Source organism: Rhinolophus ferrumequinum, chromosome 2 (genome assembly GCF_004115265.2).
Source record: "Rhinolophus ferrumequinum isolate MPI-CBG mRhiFer1 chromosome 2, mRhiFer1_v1.p, whole genome shotgun sequence".
Lineage (NCBI taxonomy): Eukaryota > Metazoa > Chordata > Mammalia > Chiroptera > Rhinolophidae > Rhinolophus > Rhinolophus ferrumequinum.
In genome coordinates, this window is record NC_046285.1 from 72316380 (window position 1) to 72330585 (window position 14206).

General features: G+C 41.1%; 1 protein-coding gene across 3 annotated transcripts in view; it reads left to right on the forward strand.

The window, feature by feature from the left end:
- Positions 1-14206, forward strand: part of LRRC31 (leucine rich repeat containing 31) — a 26882-nt gene continuing 12676 nt past the window's right edge. For all 3 annotated transcript variants that reach the window (XM_033122633.1, XM_033122650.1, XM_033122640.1), the window contains exons 1-7: positions 1-125; positions 1657-1912; positions 6960-7103; positions 8819-8986; positions 11481-11648; positions 11879-12046; positions 13099-13266. In XM_033122633.1, coding sequence (XP_032978524.1) covers positions 1723-1912; positions 6960-7103; positions 8819-8986; positions 11481-11648; positions 11879-12046; positions 13099-13266 — 1006 coding nt within the window. In that variant the 5' untranslated portion in view covers positions 1-125; positions 1657-1722. The remainder of the gene's footprint in view (positions 126-1656; positions 1913-6959; positions 7104-8818; positions 8987-11480; positions 11649-11878; positions 12047-13098; positions 13267-14206) is intronic.

The window sequence follows — 14206 nt, forward strand, 5'->3', positions numbered from 1 at the left end:
TTAAGACTTGGGATTCAGAGTCAGGGCTTTTAGGGGAAAATGAAACCATTAACTGGGATGGCTCTCCAGAGAGTGGCTCTGTATAAATCTCCAAAAGGTGACACTGAGTGAAAATGAGCCTGGAGGTAAGTCTTGGGTAGGGGCAGAAGGAAAAGGTCCTATGGGGTGGTGGTGGTGGACTCAGGATGGACAGCCAGAGCTGCGGGTTCTGGCTGGATTCATGAACTAAAGGTCTTTCTTTCTTTGCCACCTAACCCACTGTGGTTCTGGTCAGCGGTGGGGCAGTGGCGTGGGGAAGATGTCCAGTTCTATTGCTGTCTCTTCCTGGGAAAATATGAGCTGGACCCTGCTCTAATGTGAGAAGAAAATTAAGAAAAAAACAAAAGCGATGTCCATTTGTAACTTCTAAAATAGTACTCTAGGTGTATAGAACATTCCATCCCCCAGGGGTGAAGGTGGGTTGTGAGGTCGTTTTTAAGAGCCTCCATACAAAATGTTTCTGGAGCCATTCTAGAACATAGTATGACAGAAAGATCTATTTTATAGGAAGGCAGCCATGAACATTGTAATTTCAAAAATACTTGTTGGGCTCTGGCCCCAAGGACAGGATGTAAATTCTATTAACAGAATCTGAAATTCCATTTACAGTCTCATTTTTTCAGTTTAAATCTTTAATCCCCACTTAAAATGTAAGCAAATCCCAAGAAGGATAACAGAGTGACCTTCATGAATCTTTAGCCTTAAATCACACCAGAACCTCCTCTTACCTCCACCCCTCCCCCGCACACATCCCTTTCTACAGGCAAACCAGAATTAACTCCTGGAGCCAACCACTAGGCTTTTTATGCCTGGAAACGTTTGAGCCTACTGTTTTTTTCTGCCTGGAACACTTTCCCCTCTCTTTTCTTTTTAGCTAACTCCTAGTTCTTCAAAACCCAGGCAATGTCACTCACTGCTCAAAGTCTGTTCTCCAAGGCAGGCTTAGTCCAACTGTGGGTTCCTGATGACTTCGTCCTCTCCTCCCTGATGGTCTTATCCACGTGTAATCTTTGGCATACAGGTCTATCTTCCCATCAGGTTAAGACATGAGCTGTATCTTGCTCTTGATTGAATCTCTTGCATCTAGAATAATATCTGGCCCATAAGAGGTTCTGTTTGGGGAATGAATGAATTCTTTACTGTTAATGTGTTTTTAATAGGGTGGTGGTGCAGGGCTGGAGTAGAGAGTAGATATGCGAAGAGAGAACAAAGCAGTATACAAAGAGAAGAGACTGGGATCACTGAAGGCAAACTCCTCTGGGTGACAGTTTTGCAAAGGTCCAGAGACAGCTGAAAGGCATGCTAAATCCTCTTTTACTACCTCTCTTAGAAGGTAACTCTAATTGACTCCTGAAATTTAACATGTATTGACACATTTGAATCACTTGCCAAAGTGGTGTGTCATGACCTGTAGTTCACACAATAAAATAGGGCAAGGTTAAAAACTCAAATTTGCATCTGTTACCATCTGTTGGTTCCCGGATCCTGAGTTACGTCATTCTTATTTTTACGTTAAACATTACCAGTAATAAAAACAGAAGGATATGGGGAAATAAAAACTTGTGTAGGAAAGTTCTGACTTCACCCAGGCTTGACAGAGTCTTTTTTCCTTCTCAGAAGTCCTAGAAAACAGAAAACAACAGGAACACATCTTATTCAGAAAGACCCCCTTTCAACTTGACCATGAGTCAAACAAGGAAGAAAACTTCCTCAAGTGAAGAAACCAAACCCCACACTTCATTTGTCAACAAATTTCTCAGGGGCTCAAAACTCAGGTCCTCCAAAGCTGAAAGCAGGAAAGAGAGCAATGACCTTAAAACAACTGATTTCCAACCCAGTGATGAGACACAGAAGACTCCCGCCTTAGACACCGGTAAACTTCTGACTGCTGTTATTTGTTTATTTTTTAGAATAATGTTTTCCCCTAAAGAGATCATTGGGCTAAACTAAACCTAATATGAGTCTCTGTTTCAACATTTATTATGGTGCACAAATACTTTAAGTACATTGTTAATTTTACTTTTAAATTATCAAAAGTACTATAATACTACAGAAAGGTGTAGCGCAAATATATGATTTCCTTTCTTTCTAACACAAATGATCATGTCTACAAGATTTCTTTTCAGTCTTTTGTCCATATGCATGTATTTACGTTCAGTTAACTGGTCAACAACCATTGACTGAGTGACTGCTATGTTCCTGCCACTGTATTTTGTGCATGTGCAAAACACAGCCATGAAAACCAGGACCTGATGTAAACAAAGAACCAAATGCAGATCCAGTTTCAGTGTTGATAAGTGATATGAAGAAGCAAAGCAGGCTAAGCAGAGAATGATAGGATGGAGGGCCCATTTTAGATGGGGTTGAAGGACCGGCGTCTCGAGTGGTGACATTGGAGCAGAGATCTGAATAAAGTCACCCATGTAGAACATATGAATAAAGCCAGCCACGTAAGTATTTGTGGGAATAGCTTTCCAGACAAAGGGAACGGTAAATGCAAAGGCCCAACATGAGACTGAGCCTGGAGTATCTGAGAGGGAGCCAGGAGGTCTGGGATGCTGACGCACGGTGACAGATGAGGAGAGGAAGAGAGTAACAGGACACAAGTCAGCGACATCATTGGAGGCCAGGACAGGCACCTTAGGTAGATAAAATAACTTACAAATCCCTCTTGAGCTTACGTAGAGCTGTGATCCTACTTCTGTGACATTCTATTATTGCTGTTCAATTCCCACATTGCTTCATGATGTTCCTAAGAATAATTTTAACCGCTGCATAATATTCCATTGTATGTATATATCATAATTATTTAATAAGTCTTTTTTTTTTTTTTGCCCCTCAGTGAATATCTTTGGCTTTCTCTCTTTCTTATTCCCTGTTTCATGGTATTTCAGCTTTTCTTTTCAGTGTAAATTCCCAGAACAGAGATTACAAATTCAAGGGTTATGAAAATAAAAAGTTCCAAATCTCCCTCCAAAGTTACATGCCATATACAAGGCCATCAATATATTATCTATTAGGTTAAATGTATTTTTAAAACATTTAAAACTTTTTTATGCGAACAGACAAAAGTAGATAGAATAGTATGAGTCCCCATGATCACATCTCTCTAACAATTATTAACCCATGGCCAATCTTGTTTCATTTATACCTACCCTCATTTCCATCAGATTATTTGCATTAAACACCAAAAATAATATCATGTTACCTGTAAGTAGATTAAACGTATTTTAAATATACTTTTGTAAATAGAAAGTGAAAATGTACCTTTAAAGGTAGACAATCTCTATAAGAAAATTGTTACTATTTGTTCTAAAGTCTGCTTTGGAGCTTCAGGAATGTGGTTAATGAATACCTGTAATGATGATTGAATTAAAAGTGCAAGACCAGGCGGCTGGCTATCCCTGCTGGGCAACACTGGATGCTCAAGCCATTACTGGCTTTTCTATTTCCATTTCTCTCAAAAGTCAGTGGCTCCTGGTGTCCTGTTAATGCTGGGACCTGTTTCCTCCCCTCTGTTACTATTCTGGCTCTCGTTGTCTCATGCCTGGACCACTGCGACATCTTCCTTACTGGTTTCTCCTCTTCTAGTCTTGTTCACTTGCCAACTTGTCCTCCACACAGCCACCAGATGTGTTGTCTCTCACCTGCTTAAAATCCTTTACTGAGTCCCTCTTGCCTTGAAGAGAAAGTCTACACTCCCAAGCACGGTCTTCAGGGCATGCATGATCCATTGGATATCTCTTCATGACTTTTGCCTTCCCGCAACCTCACCTTCATCCTCTACTGACATTCTGATTTACTTGCAGTTTCCTAAACTGGCCATGTTCTCCAAGTGGTTCCCTACGCCTAGAAAAACCTTCTGTTGTGTCACCATCCTCCCTTTGCACCCCTCTACTATTTATCCCTCCCTCACATGCCCATGTCCCACGTGGCTAACTCTCACTCATTCTTTAAGGTGAAATTCATGCACCACTTTCTCTTGGAAGCTTGCCAAAACCCACCCATCGGACCAGAGGAACTTCCTGTCAGTACGGTGTGCTGCCACGCACCCTCTGCACACCTCGGCCATTGCATTTCTCCTCTGTGTCGTGACCGTGGCTTTCCTGTCTGTCTCTTCCATCAGACAGGCTGCTCCTTGCAAACAGGAACTTGATATCTTGGTTCCCCGTATAGCGCCACCCAAGTTACAAACATGTAAGGATGTTTTATAAAAGCATTGGGATCCCTGGTCATAAACAACAGAAACCAATCCTTCCAGATTTAAGTTGGAAAAGAACTTAATGAGAAGATACTGTTTAGTTCACAGAATTGCCTGGAGAAGCAAGAGCTTGGTTCAGTGATAAAGCAGCCAGGAAAAGGCCCAAATCACTCCACAGAACTGATCATGTGTGATCACAGAGCACCAGCCTTCCCACCTCAGCCAATGTGTAGCAGCTCAAATTCATTGGTTTTATATATTGAGCTGTGACATAAAACATCCTTCAAAGAAAGGGTTTCATAGACTTACAAAAACTGAAATACATGGTCTGGGAGGAGATATCCTGGGGTCTCATAAATTGGTACCCATATTTATACATAGATTTTTTTTTGATAAAGATTTATTATGTAGGTTTATTTCAGTAATTGAAAAACTATAAAGTTAATATTTATTTATTCATTCAATTATTTGTTCATTCAACAAATATTTACCAAGCACCTGTCATGTAGACGGCACTGCAGAGTCCTACCTCCCTGGATGGCCCCAGTAAAATTTAAGTCACTATACTCCTGAGAAAGGAACCAGGCAGGAATTATAGTATCCATTTTATAGATGGGTAAGCCAAGGCTCAGAGAATTAAGTGACTTGCTCACCTGAGGGACCCATGATTTCAACCAGGTCTTCCAATTGTGCTGTCTTGGACTTGCCAATCATATCAAACATTGCAGAGCACCCAAATAGAATGTAATTTGAGAAGAGATTTCTGAGTCTGTCAATTGGTAGGTGATTGTTGGTGACTTTTGAGAAAAAATTTATTTGGATAGGTAAGTATGGCAACCAGAATGTGGAAGGTTAATTGGTAAATGTGATGAAGAAGTGGCGGGCGGGGAGCAAGTTCAAACAACTTTTTCCAAATACTTGACAGTAAAGAAAATGATTGATGACACAGTGGCTTAAGGAGAAAACAAAGAAAAAGATTTGGTGGGGCTGGAATTTGAGCATGATTGTAGGCTGAACTTTTGGAGATAAAAAGCTTAAAAACAAAAGAGAAAACACAATAAAATATCATGTAGAGAAATTTTTTTAAACACAAAAATTTAAAAACCTACACGTAAGGGGCTTTGGAGCATATTGTTCTGGGTTCAAATTCTGACTCGGCGACTTAGTAATTAACAGGCTCTCTGAGTCTCTGTTTCTGAATCTATGCGTAGTGTTGTTGTGACTCCTTAAGTTTACACAAAATGTTCTGTACTCACTGGTGAGTAAGGGGCAGTCCCTCCTCATCTCCCACCCACAACACTCCCAAAATTCAGGTTGCCACATAAAAAAGGTGAAATTTTTGGGACATACTTTAACTAAACAATTTCCTTGTTTACCCGAAGTTTAAATTTAATTGGACGTGCTGTTCTTGTTTTTCCTAGATCTGGCAACCCTACCCAAAATAAAATATCTTGTATTCAATGTGCCATGATAAAATTGAAGTCCAGAATGAAGAGGTAAAATGGGGGTGGTGCTGCCTCCTACTGGTGGAATGTGGCAACTCCAATCATCCCAGTAAAGATGTACACCCTATGGATGGTTTTCGTAAACATAGCAAGTCACAAGGCACCCTGTGGAGGAGAGGCGGAGTTTTTATTATCCTGCTAATATTTTAGTTTGCATTTATTACTACAGTCATTCCACTATCTTTTAATTTTCATGTATATAAATACATATATTAGCTATGTGGGTTTATACATTTTTGTCAAGGTACTAGGACGTTATTGTACATTTATAACTTGTGTTTTCCTATTGGATTCCAGCATACTCTTTGTATATTTAAAATTTTACAAATTTTAATTTTTCCACTTACAAAACCTCTTTAATACATGCACTGTCAATACATGCATATATGTTTTTTCTTACAAAAGTATGGTGCGTTTTATGTGTCAAATGCTGGCACAAACATTAGGTGAAGCACTAGTACATAGCAGGTGCTCAATAAAATTATAGGGGTTTTTAAAAATTATTTTAATGATATCATGTTAGTATAGTGTTACTACAGAGGAACTAGGTGAGGGTGCCACACAAGTAGGCGCTAATAACAAGGGGACAAATGAGACTCTCTAAATGTATTTTCTGGCAGGCGTTGAGAGAACACAAAAGGTGCGCAGCCACCACTCTCTCGGGATTTGTCAATTGCATGAATAGTCCAGGAAATGAGCAGCAAGTGTTTCACCCGCTGTAGCTCATCCGCAGTGATTGCAACGCTTCCCCTTCTTCACCTATTTAGTTAGGAGGCAAACACCTGTGCTTCCACACACTCCGCCCGCCCGCCCACGGGCCAGCAGTTGCATCCACCAGAGCCATCTCTGCTCCCTTCCGGCCGCACTCCTTCTGTTAACCAATGTGCTAACAAGTTTACCTCTTGGTCAGGAACACAATGCCATCTCAACGCTGAGAAGCCCAGGTCAGACCATGAAAGAAAAACCATCGAGTTTCTCAGGCTCCTTTGTAAGAAAAGGATCACGGGACTGGCCAGGGTAGAGCACCTGGAGGCAGGAACAGAGATTTTTGTCCCTGGTAAATGCTTTCCTTTCTGAGTTGAGGTTTCCCAAGGGACCAGTTCAGGGTTGTTGTCAGTCTTCTTGTTTTTTGTTTGTTTGTTTTTTGTGATCATTATGCATCTTTAATACTATTTGTCATTAACAGCAAATTCTTCTTTGTTCTTATAATCTAGCTAAGCCTCTCACTTCAGAAATGGAATTGGGACCCAGGTTGGAGAAAAACGAGCAGTTCCTGCAGAAGCTGGGCAAAAAGGCTGTCGACAAGTGTCTAGATCTGAACAACTGCAGATTATCAAGAGCAGATGTGCGGGAAATGGGAGTGTATGCAGTTGACTTCGCACTAAGGAACACAGGGCCGTAAGGTTGAGATGAGCAAGCAAAACACACTCATTACTTATTTGGTAACCCAAGGTTTGCAGGGTGGCCCCAGACAACTCAGGAACAGCAGCTGCACCAAGAATATTTTTTAAACAAGTTTATTCATCCTTCCCCCACTTTCGAAGATTTGAGCTGAGTTTAGGAGGAAGAGTCATTTGCTTGTTTTTCCTGAGCAATTGTACCTTCCTACTGATTGCCTCTTGCTCCCTGAAAAACATCTGTTCTTACATATGGTATAAACTCATGAAACTCAGCCGTAACACTGAAGCTTCTTGGGAATTTTAAGAGTGTTGTGTTGTTTATCTGTGGAATGAATAATATAACTACCAGCAATGGTTGCTTATATCTTTTTGTACAGAAAAGTATCACTACCCTTTGTTACACCTAAGCAGGAGTTTAATTGTGAAGAACCCCCAGCCCACACCACCATGTCACCTTTCTGCCTCACTTTTTCTCGGATACTTTAAATGAAGCCTTTAAACAAATAAGATGTGTCTACTAACAGAAAGCAATCAAAAAACTGTATTTTGAATGAGGGGTACTTGACTATTTTCATTAAAATCCCTGCCATTATATTTTGGACAATTCTCTGATGGGGAACTCTCAGCATGCCTGTGGTTCTCAACTCTCTGTGTCAGAATCACTTGTCGAGCTGATGGAAACACAGGTACTTGAGTCCAACCCAAATCCCTTGAATCGGAATCTCTGAAGCGGGCTCCAGGAACCCTGGTGGGTTTTTTTTTTTAATCCTTCTTAATGTGTTCAATAGATTTATACTTTGTCAAGTTAGGATCATGGTGAAAAAGATGCAATTGCTAACGTGCTTTGAATGCTAGTGAAAAGAAAACAATTTTTCACTCCTAAGAGAGGCCTCAGAATTTTGGAAGGCTGGGAGTTGCTGTGCCTGTAACTAACTAACAGCTGTTTTCTGACTGTTTGTCACCATTTTAACATTCAAGATAGATATTTCAAAGCAAAGACGCCTTACGCTCTCTTTGTTGGCATTTCCACTCTCACGTCTCGTTACTGCTGGAGATAAAGATGGCCTTTGAGAATCTTTTTCACAGAGAAGAACTTCACTTGTAATGATCAATGGCAGAGACTCAGAGAAAGTTCCAATCAGGTTTTGTGCCTGTCTAAACCTCCACATGTTGGTCCAGTTAAGTAACAGGAGATTTTTAAGGTAGTGATACCCAAGTAATCCAGATTAAAGGAAAAGGTAGCAGGCAGCCTCAATCTCAGCAATCCTGGCGCATCAGCCTGAGGATCCAATAGGATGACAGGTGACAAACCTCAGAGGGTTTTGCAAAATAAAAGCACTAGATACACTTTACAATGACAGTAATCATGGGGTTACCACTCCCATGACAATGAAGGAAGTCCCATGAAATCTTATGGAGACACCACTGCATTTTCAGAATGGAGTTCTTTGGCAGAAATAGAAAACCACCCCAAGAAATAGGAAATGGAACTGTCCCAGTCTCTCCAATTGCAAGGCTGAGAGATCCTTGCTTTGCTGAAAGTCCGCATACCCATGGCCCCTCTATCCTCTTACAGTGCAAAACTGTATCTTGTGAGTGTAGGCAATGAATCCTATTTACTACACATCACAAATTACATATGCAAATCTGTGTTTTCTTTTGTTCATGTCTAGTTGCTTTGCTGCCTTCTCTCCCAGACTTGGAAAAACTGGATATTTCCTGGAATGATTTCGTAGGTGGAACCCTCCAGTCAATCACCGAGCAAATACATCTTGTCTGCAAGTTAAAAAGCCTGAGGCTAGGTAGTTGCAGACTTACCACGGATGATGTTCGAGCACTGGGTATGATGAATGCTTCCCACGAAAGACTTCACTGACAGCACCTTTGCAGCCCGACTCTCAAGGGCAAACCATCTGGGTCACCACCCCTTTGGGTGTCATGGATGAGAGTACTGCACACGAAGCAATGTGGTGTGCAGCAGGAAGGAGCACAGCTTCTCAAGAGCTTTGTAACCTGTACCCAGCACTGTGCTGAGCCCTGGGACAGAGAAGGGAACAGAACTGACCAGGAACCTGGCTCTCAGGAAGTTTAAATGGAGAGAGTGTAAAACTGGCTCACTCTGGGTTTGTTAACCTCTTCCGTAAAATAGAGGAGTTGAGGTAGATAATGATTAAGTTCTTTTCCAGTTCCAAAATAATCTCCTATGGTTTTCTATTCCCATGTAAAATAATGATCAAAACTATTTTTCAACTATACGGAATGGTTTAAATGGAAATAGAACCTCAATTAAGTTAGTTTATATGCCGAACATAAAGTAACACAGAACATAGGATAAAATTTGTCATGCTACTAATCCAACTGCTTTACTAAAATGCTTGCTGGTTGTAGATGTCATCTTTTGTTCTTCTTTTGATATGAAGTTTCTTTCGATGATGTATTTTGATCATTTACATCTCTGCAGAAATTTCTGTAAAAACAACATAATTCATGCTAAATGTCTTCTTTGTAATTGGCAAGTCCAAGGTAGTACAATTGGTAGACCTGGTTGAAATCCAAATGACCTTCCATAGAAAATGGAGGCCAGTTAATGACCCCAGGCCCACCCTTCTTACAGCTGAGGAAAACATATATATCTCAGAGCTGGCCAGATCCGGGTTCAAATCCTAGTCCCACTTCTAACTCGCTTTGTGACCGTGGACAACTTACTGAAACTTTCTGAGCCTCAGGTTTCTTACCTTTGAAATGGGGGTGATATCCACCTCCAAAAATTGTTGTGAGGATTAAATAATTTCTGTAAATCACCTACCACGTCCCTAGCACGTGATAGGTGCTCAGTAATTGATAGTTCCTCCTTTTCCTATTCCCTCATCCAAAATTACCCTGCTGTGTTTTCCCTTGAGCAGTTTAGCCCCACTGGTTAACAGCTGGTTATTGTGTAGCAGAGTCACAAATTTAACACACTGTTACTCAGGCATGAAAAGAAAATGTAGTTTCTTTATTTTCTTTGATTAATCTTTTTCTTGATCCTCCATCCTTAAGAAACCAGGAAATGGAATGTCTGCCCTGGGACCCACTCCAAACTTATCTGGTCCAGAAGAGACTGTGAACCTTTGTCACTCTGATGTTTGTGTCCTGTTCCCTTTCCCAGAGTCTTTTTGCCTCTCTGGAAGGATTTCTGCATCTTCTCGTTTCAGAGGAGATTTCTTTAGCCTTCACTTGGGGTGTAGGGATAATAAATGGTGTACTGATGGAGGACATCAATCAGGAGGCATTTCCTCATTGTTACACTTGTTACAAGTGCTTAGTGCATGACGGCAAATGCATAGCCCTCCAGTACCATGAGCACTGCAGACATAGCTAATCAGTCTTATACTCTTTCTCCCTGTTCCTGGGGGGACACTTCGGGGCTATCGAAAGCCACCCCCAATTGACTGGCGATGAACACCTATGCTGGGAGAATGCTTATATTAACACGGGGCTCCTGGACTCCTAAAACCTTAATCCATACAATGAATAACCACTGATAGGAGTCCAAGCCCAGAGGCTTCTGGATGCAGGGGACTGTCCAGCACTCTTGTTTGGTGTTAAGATTGAATCTGCGCGTTGGAAAGTATATTTTCTATGTGTAGCTCCCCATCCTGTTCTCCCCAAGGCAGTGAAAATCATTCCTAAGGCTGATCTCCCCTGTCACCTCCCCTGTTTTTGCCCAGCCTCCTTTCTATAGCCTGTGGATGCTTTCCTGTGTGAAATGATTTCAGAAATGTCAAGTTTTCCTTCTTTCTCACTGCACCCTCCTCTACCCCCAAAGTCTTCATAGCTGTTACGAGCTGCTAGTGCCTGATGCTCTATTGTTAGTTCTTCTCTGCCCTGGTCAGTTCAGTTGTATGTGACATTCTTGAAGCCAAAGTGAGCTTTACCCCTGTGGGGGCCTGGGCCTGGCTTTGCCTCATTTCTACCTCTGGCTAAGCTTCTCAGCAATGCCACTCCCAGAGAGGGTAGATGAGAGAAAGTAGATGGACTAATCAAATGTTTACTACCACAAAAACTCGGTAAAACCACCCTACTGACAGGTGGATTTTTTTTTACAATAAATTTTTATAATAATTATACGTAAGCATAGCTTCAGACCTGTGGAGGGACTAGATATATTGTGCCTGTAAATACAAGGCTCCCCCTGCTGGGAGCGGGTGGAAACTGGGTCCTTTTCTTCTCTTCCTTGGCACCTAACCAGTACCTGGCCAAGCTTCCATTCTCCATAAATAATGGTTGGACTGGTTTTGAAATGAACTCCCTGCTTGTGGACTAGTGATCAATCTTTGGGCCATTTTGTAACAGGAGAAGCACTTAAAGCGATACCTGAACTTGAAGAGCTGAATTTGTCCTGGAACAGTAAAGTGGGAGGAAACTTGCCTCTGATCCTCCAGAATTTCCAAGAAGGGAGCAAGATACAAACGCTGGAACTTGTGGATTGTGCCCTCACATCAGAAGATGGGGTGTTTGTGGGTAAGTGAAGTTTGGAAGAATCCTTTCCAGAAAAAAAAAATACAAAAATGCCCATGATTGGATAGCTTGAGAGTCAGAGTTGGCTGTTTTCTCTTACCCTGAATTGAAAAAGTGACTCACTCACTCCATCCCAGGTCACACGAGGCTGCACTTCTCTCCTGCCTGCCCCAGCTTGCACACCCTGCATTTTTACTGAGTTGCTCTTTTTGTTCCAATTCTCTTCCTTCCAGGTCAGTTGTTACCTATGCTGCAAAGTCTTGAAGTACTTGATCTTTCCATTAACAGAAACATCGGTGGCAGTCTAAACAGTATTGCTCAGGGATTAAAAAGTACCTCAAATCTGAAAGTATTGAAGTTACATTCATGTGGATTATCACAAAAGAGTGTCAAAGTATTGGGTGAGTTAGCAATGACTGAAGTTTATGTATATATACATATAGATACCGTGTTTCCCAAAAAATAAGACCTAGCTGGACCATCAGCTCTAATGCGTCTTTTGGAGCAAAAATTAATATAAGACCCGGTCTTACTTTACTATAAGACTTACTTACTTTAATATAATATAATATAATATAATATAATATAATATAATACTGGGTCTTATATTAATTTTTGTTCCAAAAGATGCATTAGAACTGATTGTCCGGCTAGGTCTTATTTTTGGGGAAACATGGTATAAACTTATTTTATATATAATTTTATTTTATAATGTATATACAATTTTATTTTATATTTAATTTTTTAAATTGTTAGGAAATACAACACAATGTAAATAGTAGTTATGTTGGGGAATAAGATTATAAGTAATTTATATCTTCTTTATGTGTTATTTATTTTCTTTTACAGTGAGCATATACTTTCATGATTACAAAATAACGTTTTAAAATGGCTGAATTGGAAAAGACCAGGATATTTTAGGTCTGAGATAGATACTCGGCAAAATAAAAGTCTGTGCTATTAACGCCCTCCATTTTTCTCTTACTTTTGACAATATCAGCATTATGTTATGCTCAGTAGTAGGCAGGACTTGTACTGATAAAAACAATGGCTTCAGTGGCATCTGTAATTAAAACTATTTCCCTATATAAAGCGTCCACAGTAAGGGAGACTATGAAATGAAATTGTGTTTTTCCCTTCAATTTACAGAGCCTGTAATATCCTTCTCACTGGCAGTTTGAGTTAATCTAGAATTCTATGAAAACACCAAAGCTCAAGTGTAGTAAGAGAACCATCAGTGGCTGGATACCTGTCAAAACTTTTATATGTTTGAAGCCATGTCAGGTCCAAAGAGGACTAGATGGTAGGAAGTCTACAGTTATTCCTCCCTCCTGGCTTTTGTAAACATGGCGTATTTTCTCAGCCTCCCTTCTGCACACCTGCCCCCTCCCCTGCTCCACACTTTCCTACCATCTTGTAATATGTCAGAGTGGGATTTTTACTTTCCTTGTAGATGCTGCTTTTAAATACTTGGGTGAGCTGAGGAACCTCGACCTTTCCTGCAACAAGGAGCTAGGTGGAGGTTTTGAAGACTCACCAGCACAGTTGGCCACGTTGGAGCATCTGGAAGTCCTGGATCTTCACCGGTGCTCACTAACGGCGGGCGATGTGATGTCACTGAGTAGGTGCTGCAGGGCCGAGCAAAGAGTTTTGGAGCTTTGGCATATGTTTGGAAACGTGGCAAATTTAAGATGTGCCCTTAAACTAAGTGTTTATGAAATTACTGGGAGGATCAGATCAGAAAAGGTCTGTGAATGCCCCCAGTAGAGTATTTGGCATGTATTAAGTGCCCAGTACATGGTAGTGGGTCTGAATTCCTCCTGCACACATCTATAAATGATCAATGTGGCACTTGAAGGAGAAATTTTTTCATTTATGCTGCTGTTCAGAAATGAATCTGTTGGTGTCACAAAGTTTATTACAAAAGGATGTAGAGAGAAAGCCAGTATGAAAGGTGTTGAGCCTTTCTGACTAATAAGTGAAGTTGAGCCACTTAGATACAAATGAAGTTGCACAAAAAGTCAGTTGGGGTGGTGCTTAAGAGGTGTACATTAAACCTTTAGGTAACTGCACTTTCTACCCCAGATGTAGTCCTGTAATGACAATAACATGAGATGTATAAATGCAGTTTCCCATAACAAACAGCAAGCCCAGCCTTGAGATTAAGGGTTTTATTCCATCTGTAGCCACAAAGAACCATCAAAATACATTTGGGATCTGATCACGGCTCACCATTTCGACCTCTACTACCCTGGCTCAGGCCACAGTCATCTCATGCCTAGATTATCGCGACAGTCCCAACGGGCGCCCTCTTTCTCTATCACTCTGACGTCATTCTCTACCCGGTCCCCTCATTGACGCCACTCTAGCCGCACCATCTGTGCCAATCCTCCCACACACCAGCCCTGCTCTGTCCCTGGGGCCTTTGCCCTTGAGCTCTCTCCAGACCATGTGCTCCTTCCGGGTAGGGGTGCGTCTCCTTCAACATCTCTCCTTTGCTCAAGCACAGGGGCTGGCACAGAGTTAGTACCCAGTAAGTAAATGGTTGTTGAATATGCTAT